This window comes from Polypterus senegalus, chromosome 3 (assembly GCF_016835505.1).
Source record: "Polypterus senegalus isolate Bchr_013 chromosome 3, ASM1683550v1, whole genome shotgun sequence".
NCBI lineage: Eukaryota > Metazoa > Chordata > Cladistia > Polypteriformes > Polypteridae > Polypterus > Polypterus senegalus.
Genome location: NC_053156.1, coordinates 101593776 through 101617282, shown reverse-complemented (window position 1 = coordinate 101617282; position 23507 = coordinate 101593776). Strand labels below are relative to the sequence as shown.

The window sequence follows — 23507 nt, the reverse complement described above, 5'->3', positions numbered from 1 at the left end:
TATGACAATACAGTAAGTATAATTAATATTGCCTTAGTGTAAAACTTTGTAACAATCTGTTAGACACAATATTTGAAGAAGATATTTAGGTAAAATTTTCTATTTTTTTTACCTCATGAAATTTTTTCTATACAATTTCATTATAGACAACATTTCTTGTAAATATTCTGTCTGAGTTTGGCAACAGTTTGCCTTGTTCAGGAATCTCTACAATGTTGACAACAACATCTGGAAAACTTCTCACTCTTGATAATGCAACATATAACTGACCGTGGCTGAATACTGGTTCTGGCAAGTAAATGCCAACTTTTTCTGAGGTTTGCCCTTGAGCTTTATTAATTGTTATGGCAAAGGCTAATGTAACTTGAAATTTTCGCCTTCTTAAGGTAAAAGGTAAATTAGTAGAGGATGGAGCCAAATCAATACAGGGAATATTGTGATGCTCATTTTCTTTTTCTTCAATCAATCTATTTGCTCATACTTTTCTTTGTCTTTCATCCTTTCTTTTGTTAATGTTTACTTGCTGAGCTGACCGTTCTTCCAGGAGATGTTGCTTATATGCGATTTGAGTGTCTGTGTCTTTTGTCCTACTTGACGTGTCCTTTTTTTGGGTAGAATGTTGTTAGTAGATAGTTAGTTAGTAAACATGCATGGGGCAGTATGTGTGGCATCTCCCCAGCAACGGATTTTATGTGTGTGGCCGCGACTACCCAATCAGCACTCTCCCCAGCAATGCTGTCCTTTATTTGCTTATCATGCGCGGCTGCGGCTACACCATTCACTGTGTGCCCAGTTTCCAGTGTGTGTGCGTGCATGGTACCATACGCATCGCACCGAGCCCCGCGCATGCGCACTTCACCAGAAGACACACACTTGGACACCTGGACGCACACAGGGGTTTTATTGAAGAGGATGACTGGTTGTTCTGTAATGTACATAGCAGTCTTATAACAATGAATAGCGTCAAAATACTATAATGTAATTATTTACAGAGCATAACAAGTAAGTTACACTGAATCATAGTAGGTCTGTGGTGGGGTGTGGTGTTATGGGTCCACAGCTCGTTGAGTAAAGGCCATTTTTAAATAAATAATCACCGCACGAGGCGGCTTCGTGAGGCGTTGTTGTGGCGAGCGCTGGGCGTCGTCGATGTGGCGTTCTCACCGTGTGCACAGGTGAGGAACTGCCCACATTTGTGATTGTCCCGCGGCTAATGCTGCAGCTGCTGTGGCCCTCGTCATTTTAAAAAGAAGCGCAAGTCGGTTTTAAAGAGGAAGAAAAGAAACGTTAGGAGGAAAAGAAATGAGAGAGAAAGAAGGAAAAGAGAGGACGGAGGTTACCGGGAGCAGGAGAAGAAGCGGGCGGTGCGTGAGTGTGGTGAGCGCGATCGGCTTCGTGGACAGCTGCATGGAAGCTGGGTGTTAGGCCGACACCACGTGTTGGTGTTGATGTCGCTCCCGCTGAGCGATCAGGTAGCGGGAGTGACCAGGGAAGGCGACTGGCCACATGAAGGCCATGGAAAGGCAGCGGAAGTCGGGAGACTTGGTGGTGGGAATCCCCAGCGTGGCGACCTGGCGTTGTGGGAAACCAAGTTCTCCGGGACTGGGATGAGTGCCATACCGAAGCCAGGGATCGGGAGGTCTCCAGTCTCGTGCGTGTGTTTCAGGAGGGCAGCTGCAGAGAGCGTCTTGCCTGCTGCGATGCCCAAACGGGATTAGCAGGTGAGACGCTAACAGAAGAGCACCAGATTTGTTTGTTGTTGTTTTAAAGACTGCTTCCACAAGAAGATTTTAACCTCCGATTTTTAAGAATGTGTTTTTTTTCTATTTATTGATTTTTAACCTCCACATCGTCACATTTGGTGGCAGCGGTGGGATGAGCTAGCAGTGGAGGCCAGAAGAGGAGACAGAGCAGCAAGTGGGATTGGTAACTGACTTTGTGGAACCCACGTACCCAAGCCTGAGGAGGACATTTTTAAGGGACTGAGCTTTTTAAGTACAGTTATTTATTGCTGTCGTTTTTAATTGTCTTTTAAAGTTCTTATTCTTTTAATGTCCTGTTTTTATGAAGGGGGCTTGGGTTGGTTTGTTTTATTGTGGGGGATTGTTTTAGTGCTTTTATTGGTTTTAGTGCAGTGTAGAGTGGCCGAGCTGTGGACCTGAGCTCCAGTTGCATTGGGTTGGCAGTGGAGTGGAGCCTTCCCATGCAACTGGAGTTTTATGGGGGGTGGAATGTGGTGTTATGGGTCCACAGCTCGTTGAGTAAAGGCCATTTTTAAATAAATAATCACCGCACCGAGGCTTCGTGAGGCGTTGTTGTGGCGAGCGCTGGCGTCGTCGATGTGGGCGTTTCTCACCGTGTGCACAGGTGAGGAACTGCCCACATTTGTGATTGTCCCGCGGCTAATGCTGCAGCTGCTGTGGCCCTCGTCATTTTAAAAAGAAGCGCGAGTCGGTTTTAAAGAGGAAGAAAAGAAACGTTCGGAGGGAAAAAGAAATGGAGAGAGAAAGAAGGAAAAGAAAGGACGGAGGTTACCGGGAGCAGGAGAAGAAGCGGGCGGTGCGTGAGTGTGGTGAGCGCGCGATCAAGCGCTCGTGGACAGCTGCATGGAAGCTGGGTGTTAGGCCGACACCCACGTGTTGGTGTTGATGTCGCTCCCGCTGGCGATCAGGTAGCGGGAGTGACCAGGGAAGGCGACTGGCGCATGAAGGCCATGGAAGGCAGCGGAAGTCGGAGACTTGGTGGTGGGAATCCCCAACGTGAGCGACCTGGCCGTTGTGGGAAACCAAGTTCTCCGGGACTGGGATGAGTGCCATACCGAAGCCAGGGATCGGGAGGTCTCCAGTCTCGTGCGTGTGTTTCAGGAGGGCAGCTGCAGAGAGCGTCTTGCCTGCTGCGATGCCCAAACGGGATTAGCAGGTGAGACGCTAACAGAAGAGCACCAGATTTGTTTGTTGTTGTTTTAAAGACTGCTTCCACAAGAAGATTTTAACCTCTGGTTTTAAAGGATTGTTTTTTCTATTTATTGGTTTTACTCCACGTTTTCATTTTGTGGATTATTTATTGTTTGAAACTGCACTATTTATTGGAACACTGTTTTTGATTTGATGGACAGTTTTAAATAAAAGCACTTTTGCACTTTTTACCTTCCCCTTGCTCAGATGCTCAATTTGCCTCCATTGACTAGCTCACTCGGTAGCATTATCGACGGTGTTGGGTTCAAGGGTTCCCAAACAGCCATGGGAGCGTGGAGCCAGAACCCACATCGTCACATGGGGACTAGACAACCTTCTGGTTTCTACTTCCAACTGGTTAACCACCATACTTAAAATATTTTTGTCCCGTATTTTATATTTTGAGTATTTTCTCATGCATTAAAAAAAAAAACACATTGTACTGTGTACACAGATGTTTTTTAAATGTAAATCAATATACTACATTTTAATCACCAACCACATCATTTCTATCTGAAACAAAAAAATGTTCTGGTCTAACATCCTGAGATTGTAAAGCTAATATTTATGCCATTGTGGACCCTGTGTTCTACAATGATCACAATGGTCCTTTAATATATAGCAAGTGATTGGGGGTTTTACCAGTTCATAGTGGTCAGTGTACTGTTCTAGACTGTAGTCAGCTGGAGAAGTAACACCAGCTCAGAAGAACATCAACTGAAAGATAACACTCTTGTAACTTCTGCTTTTCACAAACCGATGAGCAGATGGACCTACCTGAGAAGTGATAGCTTCCACCCCAAGCATATAAGGCACTCTATTATTTTCAGCCAAGATATACGATACAACAGTATTTGCTCAGACCCAACAGACCGGAATAAACAACTGCAGGAGCTTAGACAAGATTTCATCAGACAAGGTTATGCCCCCAAAACAACAGACACTCAAATAAGTAGAGCTACTGCCATACCCAGAGACAACCTTCTGGAATATGTTTAAAGTGTGAATAAACTGATTAGGAAGGCCAGCTATATTATGGAACCGACAATGGACTCACTAAAGACAGTGTAGAGAAAGATGATTATATCAAAATTACAAATCATTATGGCAAATCCTACACATCCCCACCATGGCATGTTGTTTTGGAGTACCTTCAGCAAATGCCTAAGAGGCACTACCCTAGCTGCTTTTTGCCTAAAGATATTAGAAAGATGTACCATAGGTGAACATAAAGTACAAATAAGGAGAACTGAAGTAAATCTATACTGTTTCTCTGGTGCTCCTTGAACAGAGTGTGAACCATTGTATACGTGTCTCTCTATGTGAGTGTTCAAGAAATTGTCCACTAAAGCACCACAGCAAAAAACTTATTTTTCACTCCCACCAATCTCATTTTGTCTTGTTATCTTCCTTCCATCTGGAGTACTTGCTCACTCTCACCCATTAACTCTTCACTCAGTGGATCTCAAGCCATTAGTCAGCTTTAGAGTTTACTTGCAGACAAGGTCTGGAATTACTTCTAGATATACCAGTCTTGGGCTCTCCCTAGTGGCTCCTGATATCCTGCATCCTAGAACCCTTTATTGTGATTAAAGGAATACTCAAAAATTATATATTTTTATGTGTTTCCTGCTACATGTATTTTGTAGCAATGATCAAGAAAAGCATTTTATCTCATTTTTCCCGGAGAGCACAGATAAAGTAGTTTATGATAAGAGTTGCTGTCTATGGTGACGAATGCTGTACAATGGCAACTATGAAAAACATCAATAAATAAAAAGTCATGTTACTCATGTGAAGTAACTCATATGCCAGCTATTCATTCATAGAGTCACACTGTGCAAAATGCAAGGATTATTTTGCTTAAGATCCACAAAGAAGGGAACCAAAGAAGGCCTATAATCTCATGAATTGGTTCCCTTACAGAAAATGTTTCAGGATGGGTGGAGCACATCCTTAAACCCCTCACCTGCAATACAACCAGCTAAATGCAGGACAGCACTGATTTCTTAAAAAAACTCTGCTGTAGACCCTTTACCTGAGGGAACCTTACTGGCCACAATGGATGTTAAGGCACTTTACACAATCATCTCCCATTACAATGGCATATTGGCATGTGAAACATACCTTAAACAACATGATTTACCCACAAAGTCAGTTATACAAATGATAAAATTCACTCTGACACACAATTTATTCTCATTTGGACACGACTTCTAATTGCAACAAATGGGGACTGCAATGGGCTATGGGTTTGCAAACCTATTTATGTAAAAATTGAAGGAAGATTTTATGTCAACGTACATCTTAAAACCAATGTTGTATCTCCGTTACATAGATGAAATCTTCAAAATCTGGACTGCAAGTGAGAAGGACCTCCTCCATTTTCATAATAAATATAATTCTTTCCGCAACAAAAAGCTTAAGCTTAATTACTCAAAAACAGAAGTCAGCTTCCTTGACACCACTGTTCAACTGAAAGGTAACACTCTTGTAACTTCTGCTTTTCACAAACCGATGAGCAGATGGACCTACCTGAGAAGTGATAGCTTCCACCCCAAGCATATAAGGCGCTCTATTATTTTTAGCCAAGATATACGATACAACAGTATTTGCTCAGACCCAACAGACTGGAATAAACAACTGCAGAAGCTTAGACAAGATTTCATCAGACAAGGTTATGCCCCCAAAACAACAGACACTCAAATAAGTAGAGCTACTGCCATACCCAGAGACAACCTTCTGGAATATAAAAACAAAGACAACAAGTACCACTTTCCCCTTGTTGTCACCTATAACCCACATCTTGAAGCACTTTGAAAAATTATAAAGAACTTCAGCTAATGCTAAACAATGACACAACGCTGAAAAATGTATTTCCAGAACCACCCCTCCTGGCATATAGACAGCCACCAAACCTGCAGCAACTAATTGTCCAAAGCTCCATAAGTGAACCAACAGAAAACGGCACATCTCCCTGCCTACAGAAAAGATGTAAAATGTGTTCTTACATTTATAATACAGATTGTGTAGTTATACCACACTGCCGACTAGAACATCACATAAAAGGATCATTTTTCTGCAGATCACCTAATGTGGTCTACCTATTCTATGTATGAAATGTCCCAACACTGCACTCTGTGGGCAAAACTGGGCGAACACTCCGCCAAAGAATGAACTTACACAGGTTCCACATCAAGCATGGCAACAGAGATGTACCTGTTGCAGCCCACTTCAACTGCCATGGACTCTGTGAGAGGGACTTTAAAGTCACAGTGCTTATGGGCAACTTCAGAATACAGCAAGAGAGAAAAGAATGGGAAGTTAAACTCATGATAAAATTTAACACATTACAACATGGTTTAAATAGAGACAAGAGTTTTATATGAGGAACAGATATGAGGATTGTTTGCATCTCTCGGACTGACCCAGACAACCTGACTGCAGATCCTCGTTGTAATGAAAAACTCATCAGAAACTTCAAAAGACTTTGTTGGATAGTTATCCAAAGATCTTGACTATGCTTTGCTCTCCTCTCTTGCTAAATGAATCTCAGCCTGGAGAGGTTTATTAATTTTTTACATCTAAGCTGTCTCACTTAAAGGTTTTCCAATGTTGTATCTGTCCTGGTGTCTATATAAACACAGGGAATTCCAGTCTCTGTATTACATGTTGCCTGAAGAAGGGTCCGGAGTTGCCTCGAAAGCTTGTATATTATAATCTTATCACTACATCCATAATGGCTAATACGGTACAACACTCTAATACTAAGGACATAAACAGGAAATGCATTCACATGGAACTGGGATTTTAAACCGAAGGCAGGACTCAACCATTGAATTCAGATTTTTTAAATTTATAGCATATACACCACTTTTTTCAGATTAAAGGTGCTAGGGAAACTTTGATATTACCATATATATCTATATTCCCAAAAGAAAGGGTTTGGAAGGCTTCCTTGTTTGAAGTAAGGTAACTAAAATTTGTGTACACTCTGTTGCCATCTTATTAGGTATACCTACTATTTATCACAAATATGCTTATTTTCTAACAGCTAACCGTGTGGCTTCAATTTAATAAACAGCATTCAGAAGTGGTCAGTAGTGTTATCTGCTGTTTGACCAAACACTAGAATGAGTAAGATGCATAATTTAAGTGACTTTGACCAGGTGTGATTGTTTGTACTAGACAGAGGTGAGTCCAGCATCTCAGGAATATCTGTCCTAAAATTACCACACACTGCAGTAACTAGAGTTTACAAAGTATGGTGCAGTAAACAACAGCATCCAATGGGCAACACTTCTAAAGGTGAAAACACATTTATTAATGAGAGGGCAGAGAGAGACATACTTTTTCAAGCTAACAGAAAATCACAAATAATTATCAAATAGCTAACTCATTACAACAGAGGTGTGCAGAAGGCCACTGTTGTACATACAACATATTAGGCTAAAGTAGCAGAAGACCATGCAGTGTTCCACTCCCATCATCTAAGAATAAGAAGTTAAGGCCTATAGCAGGAAAGTATGATAACCAAATATGACCATTTGAAGAATGGGAAAATCTTGGTTGGTCTAATGAATCCTGATGTCTCCTGAAACATTGAAATGTCAAAATTAGCATAAACACCACAAATCCATGGATCATTCATGCCTTATGTCAATGACACAGACTAGTGGTTGTAGTTTAATTATGAGGGAAATGTTTTCTTAGCACTCATTAGGCCTTTTAATAGAGTGCTACAGAATGCCACAGAGTACCTGAGGATTGTTTCTGATCATGCCTGCTCCCTTATTGCCACAGTCTGCCCTTTTTCAAATGGATACTTCCAGCAGAATAATGCACCATGCTAAAAAAATAGCATGTGTCTCATGCTGATTCCTTGAGAATAGTCTATAAACTCTCCAGACCTCAATTCAACAATTTTCTTTGGGATGAGGTGGCATGATAAGTTCATAGCATGAATGTGTAGCTTAATCTGTAGAAAGTAAAAGATGCTATTGAGCCATTATTAGGCAAAATAGTATTTCTAGTACTACATTGGTCTAATTAATAAAGTAGCTGCTAAGTGTATTTAGTATAATTTGTTTATTTCTTTGATGATAAGTATGTCATGTCAATTTTATTTTCACCTTATCAGGCTCACCACAGTGGAGGTGTAGCTGTTTTTTCCATGACCTTCTGTTTCAGAGCCATCTTTTTAGTATATCCAGTCTTCTGCATATCTTACACTACCACATTCTTCCATCTGTTTTTTTTATTCCCTTATTTTCGAATCAATTAACTTCGTTCACCCCAAATATGCATCTCAGCATTTTCATCTCTTAAACTTCAGTTCTTTCAGTCTCCCTTTTAATTCACTTGTTCCCCCAGTGAATTTTATTTTTTTAGCTTAATATATTGCAGAAACGTAGTTCTCTCGTGTCAAATATTAGCTTTTATTTAATATTATAGAACAGTTACACAGATCACATTTTTGCCAACTTTCCATTTTGGGAAATTGGTTTATTTTCTTGTCTGCTTTCTGTGTGGAGCTTGAATGACCTGTCTAGTGTCTATATCAGCATCTCCTGGGCATATTGCTCTCCTCCTTCAGTCTTAAGATATATATAGGTTATTTTAATTTTTTTTATTAATTTTATTACAATCCATACATAGCAATCAAGTTTTTACAAAAAAATGAATTGTGTTAAGAACAGATCGATCCCCACCCCTGAGAGAGAGAGAGCAAGCCAAACGGTGTAAAATTTAAGGCTTGTAAAAATACCTAAATTAATAAATTCTCTGTGCTTTATAAACTTATTTTAAAATATTACTAATTAGATCCTGCCATGTTTTGAAAAAAGTCTGTACGGATCCTCTAACTGAGTATTTGATTTTTCCAATTTCAAATAATATAACACATCAGTTTCCCACTGACTTAAAGAGGAGAGTTTGGGTTCTTCCAGTTTATCAGAATAAGTCTGCGTGCCAACAGTGTAGTGAATGCAATCACAATTTGTTTGTCCTTCTCCACTTTAAGCCCCTCTGGAAGAACCCCAAACACAGCTGTTAATGGGTTAGGAGGGATTGTGAGTCCAAGGCTGTCTGAGAGGTAATTAAAAATTTTTGTCCAGAATAATGTTAATTTGGAGCAGGCCCAGAACATGTGACCCAGTGAGGCTGGGGCTTGGTTGCAACGTTCGCAGGTTGGATCATGCCCTGGAAACATTTTGGAGAGTTTTAGTCGAGACAGATGTGCTCGATATATAATTTTGAGTTGTATAATTGTATGCTTTGCGCATATGGAGCTCGAGTGAATTCTCTGCATTGCTACTTTCCACTCCTTTTCTGATATATTAATTGAGAGGTCTTTTCCCAGTGTCCTCTTGGATCTTTGAAAGGAAGGGATTGTAAAATGATTTTATATATTGTAGAGATGGAGTCTAATTCCTTAAATTGAGCAATATTTTTCCAGCGTGGATGAGGGTGCAAGATGAGGAAAATCTGGAAGGTTCTGTTTAACAAAGTTCCTGATTTGAAGATAGTGAAAGAAATGTGTAGCTGGAATGTTAAATTTGGAATGTAATTGTTCATAGGATGCAAAGACGTTGTCTATATAAAGATCTCTAAGCAAGTTAATTCCAAATTTTTCCAGATATTAAAACTGCATATGTTTGTGAAGGTTGAAAGAGGTGGTTCTCTTGCAGGGTGCCACAGATAGAAGCTTCTCCGTCTTAAAATGCTTTCTACATTGGTTCCAGATTCTAAGTGAGTGGAGCACAATTGGGTTATTAGTGTATTGCCGATAACGTGTGTTTATTGGAGCAGGGAATACAAAGAAGTACTGCAGGATTTTACTTCTATTGCGGTCCATGCCTGTGTATGTTCTTCTATTTGTGTCCAGGTTCTTATCGCCTGTATATTTGCCCAGTAATAAAACTGGAAGTTAGGTAGAGCCATGCCGCCTTCTGCCTTTTGTCTTTGTAGGGTCGCTCTTTTGATGCGTGGATGTTTAGAATTCCAAATAAATGAGGTTATTGTTGAATCTAATTGCTTAAAGAATGATTTATTAATGTATATTGGGATGTTTTGAAATAAAAAAGGAGCTTAGGAAGAATATTCATCTTAACAGTGTTAATTCTTCCAGCTAGTGTGAGATGAAGGGTTGACCATCTATGCAAGTCTTGTTTAATTTTTTCCATGCAGACGACAAAATTTTGTTGATATAGAGCTTTATGTTTACTTGTGATGTTTACCCTAGGTATTTAAACTGTTCTGCAATGATAAAAGGTAGGGTGTCTAATCTAATATTATATGCTTGAGAATTCACGGAAAGAGTACACTTTTATTCAGATTAATTCTGAGACCAGAGAGCTTTTGAAATTCTGTGAGTGCTGCTAAGACTGCAGGCACAGAATTTTCTGGGTCCGAAATATACAGTACCATATCATCTGCATATAATGAGATTTTCTGTTCCAGTCCTTCTCTGCTAATCCCCTTTATCTGATCAGTATTTCGACAATGTATTGCCAGTGGTTCAATGGCAATCGCAAACAGCAGCGGTGACAAAGGGCATCCTTGTCTTGTGCCACGTTCTAGTTTAAAGTAGTCTGAGCAAATGTTATTGATGCAAACTGAAGCTTCTGGGTTAGTATACAGTAATTTAATCCATGCACAAATGTTGGGCCAAACCCAAACTTCTCCAATATAGTAAAAGGTATTTCCATTCAATCATGTCGAATGCTTTTTCTGCATCCAATGATAATAATATTTCTGGGGTGTTTGATTTAGTTGGTGAGTATATTACATTAAACAGGCGTCGAAGATTTGAAGATAAGTGTCAGCCCCTAATAAATCCAGTTTGGTCTTGTGATATTACCGAGATATATATAGGTTAATTGATAATGATTTAGGTGTGCTTGGAAATGAGCCCTTCCTTGGACTGTCATCTCATCCACGGCTTGGTCTTGCTATTAACCAAATGCTGTCAGGACACACATCTTTCTTTGAATTGACAAGGGATATTGAGAGTATATACAATGTTTGTATTAATTAATACATTGTGTTTTCTCATATACATACAGATTTAAGAACACTCTGGAAGTTTTAATAAAGCAATGCCTACTGTCACTTTTTCACATAATGGCAGTTTATAAACATTTTTATGCATACAATGTGATAATGATTTTCACAATAGTGAAAAGTAGTTTTATGATAATAATACTTGGTGACATGGTACCTTGTTTTATCTGCCTTTCTCAAGCTGAAGACAAGCACTGGCAACATCTTTACAACTGGATGCTATAATGAAGACCAGTTCTCTTTCAACAAAGAGTCTTTTTTCTCAACATCTTGATCCTCATGTTGTTATGCATGCATGTAAATACAGTATTCACTCCAGATGTGCCTTAGCACTCCCTAGTAGTTGTGTGATCTCTTAATGACAAAGGTATTCCCATGACTGCCTTTCTACAATGGATATGAAGAACCTTGGTTATATTTTAAAGCTTGCTACTCAGATGATGTTAGTATTATTATTATTGTTATATTCTCTCAGAGCTGAAGGACTATCCTTCTACACAAGTTTGGTAAAAGACAAGAAGAATGATGCCCCTTGACTGCCTGAATTAGATCAGAAGTTGTATTATGCCAAACAATTTATATTATTTAGGATATTTTCTTCACCTTCTAAGGCCTAAAATATGACAATAAAAATGGAATTTGTGCTAATATTTAGAAATGCACACTGAAAGAATAAGAAGAATTTTAAATCATTAATACTTCATGTTGAAATGTGATCCAGCTTTATCGAGGATATTTATTTTAAGTAACATTAGCATTTAGACGAGTTGCAAATTTAAAGAATTAGTCAGTTAGAATGGATTTGACCCTGTTGCCTTAGTAGTTCCTTCTAGCTAGCCAGCCTCAAGATAATTAAAGATGCGACACTTCAGCCCACTGGTAAAATTAAATGTCATTCTTTTAACCTGCCTCATTCTGGCAAGGTGATTGCAATGAAAGATTTTATATTGTGTTCTTTGAAAGGGCAATATACATGATTAAATGCACCAAAAAAGTCCATGCTAGTTTTAAATCAAGAATTGTTTAACATCTGCCTATTATGTAAATAGCTTTTGTGGGATATTAATTATAATGCTCAACTTTTTATTTCAAAATCCCTGCTGTCTTACATTTAGAGAAAGGTAGTGTTTAGAGAAAGGACAAGAGTTCATTTGGATTCTTTGAGAGAGACACATTTGTGATTGTTACTCTATTTAAATATTTGTTTTTTTTATACTAATGAAAGTAGTACAGTTTTTACTTTTACTTGTGCACTGCAAAAATGATGCTCAGATTGTGTTTAACTTTCATTAGTTTTTCAGCAATAATTTGGGCATTGGGGCTCATTTTGGAACAGCTGGGGCCTGTTCCACCGTGACAGGTTACATCTTAACTAGAGGGGAACCAGGAGGCATATGAATAGGTTAGTCGAGGATTGTGTAAACTAGGGTATGAGGGGGCAGGGAGTTTAGGACAGGCCAAGTTTATAACTGTACATGAAAGAACAAACAATAGCGTAAATGCATAGTAATGTAAATTATCATCCAGTGTTTAATTGCAAAAGTAAAATTATTAACACATTAAAATAGTTTACCTTAATGCTAAAAGTATCAAAAACTAAAACAAGTGAGCTGGAGTTGTATATAGCGGAGCATAATTATAATATTACAGCAATAACAGAAACCTAGCTAAATAACAAATATGGGTATGAGTATAACATAGAGGGATACACATTTTTAGAAAGGATAGACAGAACAGAATAAGAGGTGGGGTTACTGTTTATTTCAAACAAAATTTAAATGCAAGTCCTCTTCAACTGGACGATGAGCCCCATCTTAGTGAGGATATCTGGCCTCATTTAGAAAGCATTAGGTAAAGAGGCCTTATTTTAGGAGAGTGTTATAGACCGCCTAATGCACATTGTTTTTGTAATATTAAAATGGTAAGTTTATAAGGGGATATTATAGTCATGGGTGGCTTTGAAGTACCTGAATATTAACTGGGATAACCTTGCAAATATCAGTGCACAAAAGCAACAAGAAGCTTGTCTAGATTTAGCATTTTGTAACAATTAGGATTAAATTAAGGTTGCAATGGTGATAGAAAAACTAGGTTCAAGTGACCATAATATAATAAATCCTGAATGTTTTCAAAACGTGCAGATGCTTAGACTGGGATAGGCTTTTAAGTGTGCATATAGTCAAGGAGCAAAGAAATAGGCTTTAAAAAGTTTTACATATAATGTAGGACAGGTACATAACTAAATTTGGAAGTAGTAGGAAATTAAAAAAAAAAAAAACTCCAAAGTTGGTTTTTAATGAGTTGAAAAAAAAAACATCTGTGTATACTGTAAGACTAATAACTCCAAAGTGAATTGTAGGGCATATGACATCGGGTCAACCATTAAGAAGGAAATTAGGCTAAAAGTTAGTTTGAGAGAAATACAGCAGATAAAGGTGTAAGATGACCTAAAGATTCTTCCAGTTTTTTAGTAATAAAAGAACAGTCCAGGAAGAGGTGAAGTGCATTAGGTATAGTACAGAGGAGTTAAAAAATACAGATAGTGAATGAGTAAATACTCTAAATGTACATTTTTCTGAGGTCTTCAAATATAAGGAAGTAGATAACCTCTCAGTGGTAAAAGGGACTACTAAGGAGTTACTGAGTGATTTGGAAATTGGAAAGGGATTAGATTAAGTAGGCTGAAATTAAACAAAGGACCAGGTAAACACCAGGACCAGGTAATATTTATTGTTGAGTTCTTAAGGATGTTAGCGAGTACATATATTAACCTTTGACGCATATGTTTAGGAAATCACTGCACACTGTGGAAATCCCCAAGGGCTGGAAAATGGAAAATATTATCCCGTTATAAAAAAGGGTGACTGAGGAGATCCAAACAACTATAGGCCAGTAAGCTTAATGTGCATCACGGGTAAATTAATGGAAGGAATTATTAAGGGTAAGACTCAGCAACTCATGACAAGAACAGTCAGCACTGGTTCAGAAGAGGGAGGTTGTATTTTACCAACATGCCGGAAATCAATAAGGATGCAACAAAACAATATGATCAAAGTGGAGCATATGATGTTATTTATATTGACTTTCAGGAAGCATGTGATAAAGTGCCATATGACAGGTTGGGAATCAAGATAAAAAGGGGGAGTTTATGGTGATGTTTGTAGGGGTTATGGTGTGGGGAACCCTATCAGAACTGGCTGACATTAAGAATGGTGTTCCACAGGGTCAGTTCTAGGGCTGCTGCTATTTTAATATATGTAAATGATTTGGATAAGAATATAAGTAATAAGCTGGTTAAGTTTACGGATGATCTTGAATCATGACATAGCGACTTGGACAGCATACAGCATTGGCAAATTTGTAGCAGATAAAGTTTAATGTAAGAACGTATTACACATAGGGAGTAAAAATGATAGGTTTGAATATATAATGGTAGGTCTGAAAATCAAAAGTACACTATATGAGAAGAACCTAGGAGTCGTAATGGACTGGACAGTATCAACTGCCAGACAGAGTTCAGAAGCCATTAAGAAGGCTAACAGAATGTTAAGATATAAAGCACAATGTGTAGCGTATAAGTCCAAGGAGGTTATGCTCAAGCTTTATAATGTGGTGAAGCCTCTTCTAGCGTACAGAGTGTAGTTTTGGTCTCCAGGCTACAAAATGGACATATTGTGGTAGCACTGGAAAAAGTCCAAAGAACAGCAACTAGGTTGATTCCAGGGAATGAGTTATGAGAAAAGAATAAAATAGCTGAGCCTTTTCAGTTTAAGCAAAAGAAGATTAAGAGGAAACATGAAGTTTTTAAAATTATAAAGGGAAATAGTACAATGGATTGAGACTGTTATTTTAACATGATGAGACAGTTGTAACCTTGTAAAGGGTACATTTTGAACGGAAATTAGGAGGTTTTTCTTTACAAAGAGAACCATAGACACATGGAATAAGCTACCAAGTAGTGTGGTAGACAGTATGTATTTAGGGACTAACAAAACTCGACTTGATGTTATTTTAGAAGAATTAAGTGGATAGGACTTTCATGTGCTGAATGTCCTCTTCTCATCTGTATTGTTCTAATGTTCTAATTTATCAAATAATGCATGTTTTTCTGTACTTTTTTCATAGTGGCCAGAAAGTATTTTAAAGTCCTTTTAGCACTCCAGTAAAAATAATATATATTTATTTTGTTTAAAATCTGTTATACTGTAATTAATAAAAATTACACTTTTTTCATGACTTACATTCAGTTCACTCCTGCAATGGATGTTTGAGGAAGCTTTCTTCAGATTACAGTAAATAACTGAGTCTGCATTGTTAAAATAATTACTTTGTAAGTACATTATAAGATCAGTATTGCTTTAGAAGTCTAACTGGAACACATACATGTTTCTGGTTTATATTTGTTTTTAATTATTAGCATTACTTTAGAAGTAAAACATTTTTATCATTTATGTTATAAAATGGGTATACAGAAAATTAGAATTTCTCAGATAAAAATGACCTAATTGCACATTTGCAATGCGTTCTGTCTTCTAATGTGTCACCTATGTTTAGGTATATTTTGCAAGAAAACATCTGTATGGCAGGATGAGCTATTACTACAATTGAGATCATGTGAGGAACCTGCATTTGAATCAACTGCCCAAACTGTGAAAACTGACTTTTTAAATATGCTGTATATCTGTATTTGGAAGTTTGCCCGCACTAACCATGCATATAATTGGAAGTTGTTTAAGCCTTCAAAATAATATGTTGAGGATCCTTAAATGAATAATTAATATTAGCAGGATGTATTAATTTGTTTGTTTTGTTTATCTCATATTTTAATGCCAGTGGATAAAAATAACATGTCAAATGATGAGATGTATTTTATACTTAGTCTTTTTCCCTTTTCTTGTCACTTCAATTTTCTCTCCTAATTAAAATCCCAAGCTTATAACTAACCATATTCTATAAGCTTTGTAATATTACTAGTAAAGTTGTACCACATTAAAGAATGTACCTGAGGTACTGTACTTGTCCTTACAGGATCCCAGTGCAATGCCAAGGCCAACATCTCAAGACTTAGCAGGTTTCTGGGATCTCTTACAACTTTCCATTGAAGATGTCAGCATTAAGTTTGATGAGCTTCAACAGATAAAAAGCAATGACTGGAGAATCATTGAAAGTCCTGAAAAGAAGGTTAGTCTTTGACCAAGTAGCTATATTTGTACATATTTAAATTAATCAGTAATTATCTGCCACTGTGTATATGCAAAATGTTTATAATTTTACAAATAAATTTAATAATTTAACAATCCACTCTTAATGCAGTTGTAAGACTTTTTAAAATGTTATTCTTAAATTGAACTACAGTATGACTAATTTGTAAAGAAATAGTGGCAGTCTTTTCCTTTTGTACCACATAAATACAATCTATGAAACTTTGATATGTAAACAGGAAACCACTTTGGGCACTGATACAGTACATTATTTAAATATTCAAAGAAACGGAAGCATACCAAATCTATAAAATTTGTAGTGTATCATGTAAAGTTTATTAGTGCAATTCTTCCTAGTAAAGCACATCTTGGTTATTGTACAGACATTATGGCATTTCCCTGCAGCCCACCCTCAATAATGCTAATAAAAGTGGATCATGGGAAAGGTAGTTTGAAACTGATTCATTACCTGCTATTCTCAAAGTCTGACTGATCCTTAGATAGTGTTACAGAAATTAGGGGATGAAGAACTTAAATGGCACCCTGTTAATATTGTTGCTTCAATTACATTTTGATGGTATGCAAGTCTGGTCGGCTTAAATTTTAATGAATGAATTTTTGGGCATCCGGTTTACAGGGCTATAGAAGGATGCAGGAGGTCTAAGGACTGTAAAAGAATTTAAAAACTCTTTGGGATACAGTACTGCATCCTTCTGGTTCATTAAACTGTTTGCTGAGATGTACCAGACTTCCTGGCCATGAAATTAGCCAAGTACCATAATTAATTGCTGCTGCCTCCTTATTTTGATTGGTCAGCATGTAGTTTGTGTTCCAATTTGAGCAATATAGAAATGTTTCCAGATCTTTTTTATGCAATGCAATATAAGACAGATACATACAGTAAATACAAACTTTTATTATACAAGAGCATATATATCTGGTTGTACTGCTAAATGTGCAACAGCTACTACCTATGAGAATTTGTAACTCTTCATATTGTTTGCAAGTTTAATTTTAACATGAATATTGGACCAATTAAAGAAATACTTCCCCCAAAAATGATATTTTGTTTATATTACTTAATCTGTGTAGTTTGAAGTGATGGCTTAGAAAAAAAATTGTATGAAATGTTTTCATGCAGACGTAACAAACTTTTTGATATGCTGTAATAGGACTCTATGGTGACCAACACTGGACAACAACAAACAATATCAAAAAGCCCATGAAAAAAAATCAAATGTTACTTGTGTTGCATAATGAACATGTCAAGTCATTGAATTATATGCTCGCAATGTCCAAGATGCAAGTATTTTTACTAAAATATTGTTAAATAAACTACTTCTGGAAAACACCCTCACAAATAAAAAATTAATGTGATCAGAATGAGCATTTGAGTAATAGACCTGCCTCCCAACATTATATTCATATCCATAACTGGGGTACCTTTGGATTATTTAGTGGCATTCTGTAAAACTGCTTCATAATATCCATAAGTAAAATGCATATTCTCTTAAATTAACTCTTAACTAAAATAGTAAAAGGTAATTGAGCTTTGCTCAATTACTTATTAAATGAAGTTATTGTACACAAACAAGTAGTTTAGGTATACATGTTTATCTATGCATCGGCTTTAGCTTATCTGCAGTTGTGGCTTTAACCACCAAGGAACTACAGTATGTTCCTTTAACTTTTCTATTGTTTAAACAATATCGCAATAATTATTTTTATACTATACTGTAAGTGCAACAGGATTTTCTATATACACTGCCCCAAAAAATAATGGAACACTTAATCATCACAGTTTCATACCAAGTCAATTAAGATTCAGGGATATCAATCTGTCCAGTTAGGCAGTACAGTATAAGCTATTGTCAATCAACTTTGGTGCAAATGAAAGTGACAATAAGTGCAGAAGAAGCAACAGCAAGACAACCCCCAAAATGAGAATGGTTTTGCAGGTGGCGGCCACAGAAAATTGTTTTCTCCTTATCTTTCCTGACTGATTCTTCTCTAGTTTTGTGTTTTGCTAGTGTCCTTTTCACCACTGGTAGCATGAGGTGGTACGTGCAGCTGATTCAGTTGCACAGATAGTCCACCTCCTCCAGGATGGCACATCCTTTTCAAAAACACCTAATAGAAAGACTGTGACTGATTTTTGTCACTCACTTCTAACAAACTGTTTATTAGACCATTTAAAATGAGTGTTCCAGAGAATCAACTACCTTATTTCTGTGATATATACATTACAAAGTAAGTTTACTAGTCTTAAGACTGAGGTTTCCAAAAATAAGTTATTCAGTAGTTGGCCACGAAGCTGTGTGCAACACAACAGAAATGTGAAACAATTTCAGCGTTACTAATAGTTTACATAACTAAGCTACAGGTACCCCATCCTGGACACTGCTCAGGAGACCCAAATAGATGTGGAGTGTTTATTATATTATGACCAAAAAGAAGAGTTTTAGTATTGCCAAGCCTTAGGTAGTAAACCTCTGCAACTAGAAACTATATAAGTTTCAAAATACTTGCCAAATACGACATCTGTAACATAGTAGATTTAGTGCCACCCTTAAGATATGGACTTTCTTAGGAATTAATTATAAGATACAATCAGTCTTGAGATTAACAGCAATCTAGTGATAGTGTTATAAACCTTGCACTAAATCTAGAGAACCAATCCTCTAAAAGAAAGGAGGAATAAGTGAGAACTAATATTCTTTTAGTCAAACAGTAATCAAGAATTATGAATTTGGGAAGTGTAGTGCAAACCTATAATTCTATTAGTACTACTGAGAAGAATGCACGGGTTTATGTGTTTTATTGCGGAGGTTCCCTCATTTTGTGCCTAAATGTATAAAATGTTGGAAAGGAAAGGCTCAACGCAGAATGCAGTGGATCTTCATCTTAACAATTGTTTACAACCACAAAATTCCAATAGCCTTTTGGGTCAGTTTTTATAAATTGTGTACATTAGTGGATTGGGTCATTGGGCAGAAAATTTTATTAGCAAAAAGGTAAACCTTAATATTGATTCCCCACCAAGTACAAAATTAAGATCAAAACTGTTGATGAATCACATTCACAAAGGAAAATGACATTTAAAACACCCTGAGGGTATTATAAGCATTTTCTCATCCCATATAAATTGGCTAACATAATGCTTCTTTTATATTGTTTGTTCATTGTTTGTTGTGTAGTGTTTTGGGAGTATGTGTTTTGGTTTACACCAAAGGTACACCAGCCTTCTCTCCAGAAGTAAAAGATAAATTGTTGTTGATAAGAATTACTTATGTATTCTTTAAAATAACTTCAGTTTTTTTGTTTGTCACCTCCTGACTCACTGGTATGAGAAAACCCACACATATGTTATACCTTGACTCATTTTAATATCTGTTTATGAAAGATATCAATCTTTTTGGAGTTCTTCCTTATTGTTGGCCCTCTAATCCCAAAAAGCCTTACTTTAGGCCATTTTGGAACATATTTTGTGCTGGAAATTACATTCTTATAATAAAGTGTAACCAATAGATAGATGTTTTCAGCAAAAATGATCAGGACATGAAGTTTTCCATGCCACATCATCCGACCCCAAGCTCTGTTATGCAATTTGTAGATAATAGGTGGAAGATATCCTACCATGCTAGAAAAGAGTGTGATTGTTCGCCATGCAAGATATTCAGATGACGGTTCCATTCTTCAAAATTAGCTCAAAGATATAGTGTTCCCTATTAAATTATCAGGAAAATTGGAATGTTATAGATAAGTTAGTTCTGCCAGCTCAGTTCAATATTCACCAATTCTTTCAAATCTCTCACTTAAAGCTGCTAAGATATTTCCATTACTCTGTACTGAAAAGTTCTCTCCCTCTTATTATTGTGAATAGTATCCAAATATGAAACGCAAAAGATTTCATTTAAGAATTCCCAGGGGCTATCTTCAGTGAATAACCAAACAGTCTCAATTGTGTTTTTCTAATTGAGAGAATGAGCAGTTCTTCTTAGTCCCTCCTTTTCATTAAACCTGTCACCCTGTCACAAAGAGCAAGCTAGTTGTTACAGTTTATAATAACATCATTACTCAGATCACCAACCAGAGGTCATTACTGTAAATGTAAATGAGGATCTCGACAACTGATAATTTAAAGCCTCATCTGAAGACTTACTGTATCTCCTGCTTCGACATTACAGTCTAGCACAACATTTGCAAAATTACCCCCAGTGCCCCAAAATTTGGAGGTGTTGATTTTAATCCAAATATCATCACATTGCAGTGTGCATTGGAAAGCACAGCATGGTGTTACCATTTTTGTGTTTACAGTGATGCCAGCCTTATCTGCAAACAGTCCCAAGTTTTATTCCTCAGGTCAAAGGAATGAAATCCAAATATCATGAAGTGTTTCTCAAAAACCCCTTTACATAGTGGAATAAATAGTAAATATAGTCCCTAAGCTGTGTTCTCTTCCGTTTCCAACAGATTTTAGTTATGTCACATTGATAAACACAACTTTTATCCTGCAAATATATAACCAAATGGCATGAATTATAGGCTTCCTAAACCCTGTACTATTGAAGCAATTTTTAAGGTAATACAGGGTATAATAATAATACATCTCCTCCAAGTCTGTAAAGCACAGTAAAGTCTCATAACCTATCAAATACAAGCACAAGGAGGTGGTCCACTGTTCAACAGCTGGGATTAAATTCAAATTTCTTCCTGGATATTAAATATGACATTTTGCTGGAATCTCAGTTCAAGTAGCACTAAGTTTTTTCCAGTGTGTTTAAGGAGTGAACTCCCTCAATAACCCCAAGTCATCTTTTTTGACTACTCTTGACCACTTTGTCCATAGCTATTTCCAAGCAATATTAAATAAGAGGAATCAAAACACACCACATTACCAGGTGCTTTCAGCATTTTCTGAATGGATTTCATCCACTCCTAGGGTCTTGTCACAGTGAAACACATTGCTGACCTTAAACAGAGCTGCCACCAGGGGGAGTCAACCGTGGCACCTGCCAAGGGCCTCAAGCAGTGGGAGGTTCTCTTGCGCTGCAGCAAATGAAATGGAAATCCCTGCAGTGTTCAAATCAGATCGGAGTCACAAAAGACCAAGACGTCTTATTGAGTCTGACGCAGAAGCAGATGATCAGGAATCCCAGGATCCAGAAGTAAAATTCAAAAGAGGCATGCTTCACATTATGATGGATTCCTTAATTTCAGAATTGTCAGGGCGTTTAGAAAGCCTAAACAACATATGTCACCATTTTTGTCCAATTTTAAACTTTAGGAGCATGAGCATGGAGGAGATCTCAGCCTTTTGTGTAAATTTAGATGCAAAATATTCACAGAATTTGTCACATCATTTGAAAGATGAGGTGATTCACGTCAAGAATGTGTATGACACAAATGTTAAGGTCCGAATGTGGGCACTGTGATCGTTGATATCATATCATGAGATAAACATACAGAAATAAAAACGTCGCAAAACAATACTTTGACTCAAATTTCAATATTAAGCTTGAATGAAGCATAGGCATGTCACTTGATCAGCTTGGGGAGGCAAAATTATCATGGTATGGAGCAAGGGGGCCCAGGTGCTCAGGCATAATTGTTAAGTTGCCAAGATTTTCTGGCAGTGGGGCTGTCTTAAACAGGGTAAAGAACCCAATGATGCATTGCCTAAAACAAAGAGGTACAATAAAAGAGAGATATAAAAGGCATCTATTCTAAATTGTGCATAGACTGTAAAGATACAAAAATGCAAGGAATCATTTTAGTCCCTTATTTTATTTCAGGTCTGCCTGCTCCCATTCACAACACTGACCTAGTGTCATCCTGCAGAGTACTGTGTTATACATAAGACTCAGTCTTTCACTTGATTTTTTTAAGAACCACTAAGAGATTTTAACATTTTGGTCTAAAACATCTATGTTAGGTAGTATGCCCAGTTGGGACTGGGTGGTCTTTTGGCCTTGGGACCTCTGCAGATTTTTTTTCCCTCCAGCTTAACTGGAGTGTTTCTTATTTTTTCTGTCCTCCTGGCCATTCAGCCTTACCTTTTTTTGTTACATAGTATATAATATTATTGCCTAGTCTTATTTGCTTATGTTTTATATTAACTTCCTTTTATTTCATTTTGTAAAACACTTTGAGCTAAATTGTTTGCATGAAAATGTGCTATATAAATAAATGTTGTTGTTGGTCTGACTTGTATCTTGCTCATCCTATTAGATAGGTTTGCTATGGGGAACTTCTAGCAGCAAACAAAACCCAGTTACATAGCTGAAAAGATCATTAAAGCATACAAGTCTGTCCTGAATGCTATGGATGGGAATGTCATTTTTGGTACATTAGTCTTGTACTGTGTATGCGGCTTGCTTTCTTTCATGCCCGTGACTCAAGATTAATTACTGTTTTCCAGAAGCATTCTTTGTGAATTGTATATATATTTATTATTCATTACATGACTCATGTCATGTTTAAAGTATTTTCAATCATCAAAAGCAAAACTGACTTAATTATTAAATTGTTAACTCCAAGATCTGCTTTTCACACAAACCTTCAAAGCTTTTATATTCTTTACTGCACAACCTGCACTTGTATGTTTAAATGTCTAACATTTAAAAATAGAGAATAGTTCTTCTCTGTGTCTTGGTTTGGTTGATTGATTATACATGATTCTGGTTTGCTTCTTATAAGTATAGGTTCTTTTATTTAAGTACTGCATGTAAAATAATGTTTTATTGTTTACTAGTTACTACTCTGCCAAATTAGTTCTGCCATGATCCAGACATTTCTTTTTAGTCTCTCTCTTTTGATTTCACCTCCGTATTTCTATCCTTCTCATACTTTTCTTATTAATACCTTTTTATTAATAAGTGATATTTTTAAGTCTTTCCTTTCTACAGCTTTTGACCTCTGAATAGCTGCTCTCACATAGTTCTTATACCAAAGCTGTCCACACTATAGGTTTTTGCTGTATCTAATGAATTACACTAGATTTTTACAGAAATGTAGGCCTCTAATCCATATCACAATATTATTCATAAAGAACAGAGTGATATGTGTATTTGATAGTTATGTACCTTTGGTAAAGAATGTTAATTTCTCAAATTGGCAGCAAACTGTGATGCCCAGATTGCAATCATCCACCATACTTCTCTTGAACCCAGGTCAAAGAAACAAGAGTTGTGCAAAAATCGTCAGTGCATTTGTTCAAAACAGTCTCCAACAAAAAAGTGTGTTTCTGTCCTACATAAATAAACACATAAACCATAATAAAGCACTG

At 36.9% G+C, this 23507-nt stretch overlaps 1 protein-coding gene across 3 annotated transcripts in view; it reads left to right on the top strand.

Annotated features, from left to right (window-relative positions):
* dlgap2a (discs, large (Drosophila) homolog-associated protein 2a) overlaps positions 1 to 23507 on the top strand; it is a 1338703-nt gene that overhangs the window by 1310765 nt on the left and 4431 nt on the right. For all 3 annotated transcript variants that reach the window (XM_039747697.1, XM_039747699.1, XM_039747698.1), the window contains one exon: positions 16047 to 16199. In XM_039747697.1, the coding sequence (XP_039603631.1) occupies positions 16047 to 16199 (153 nt within the window). The remainder of the gene's footprint in view (positions 1 to 16046; positions 16200 to 23507) is intronic.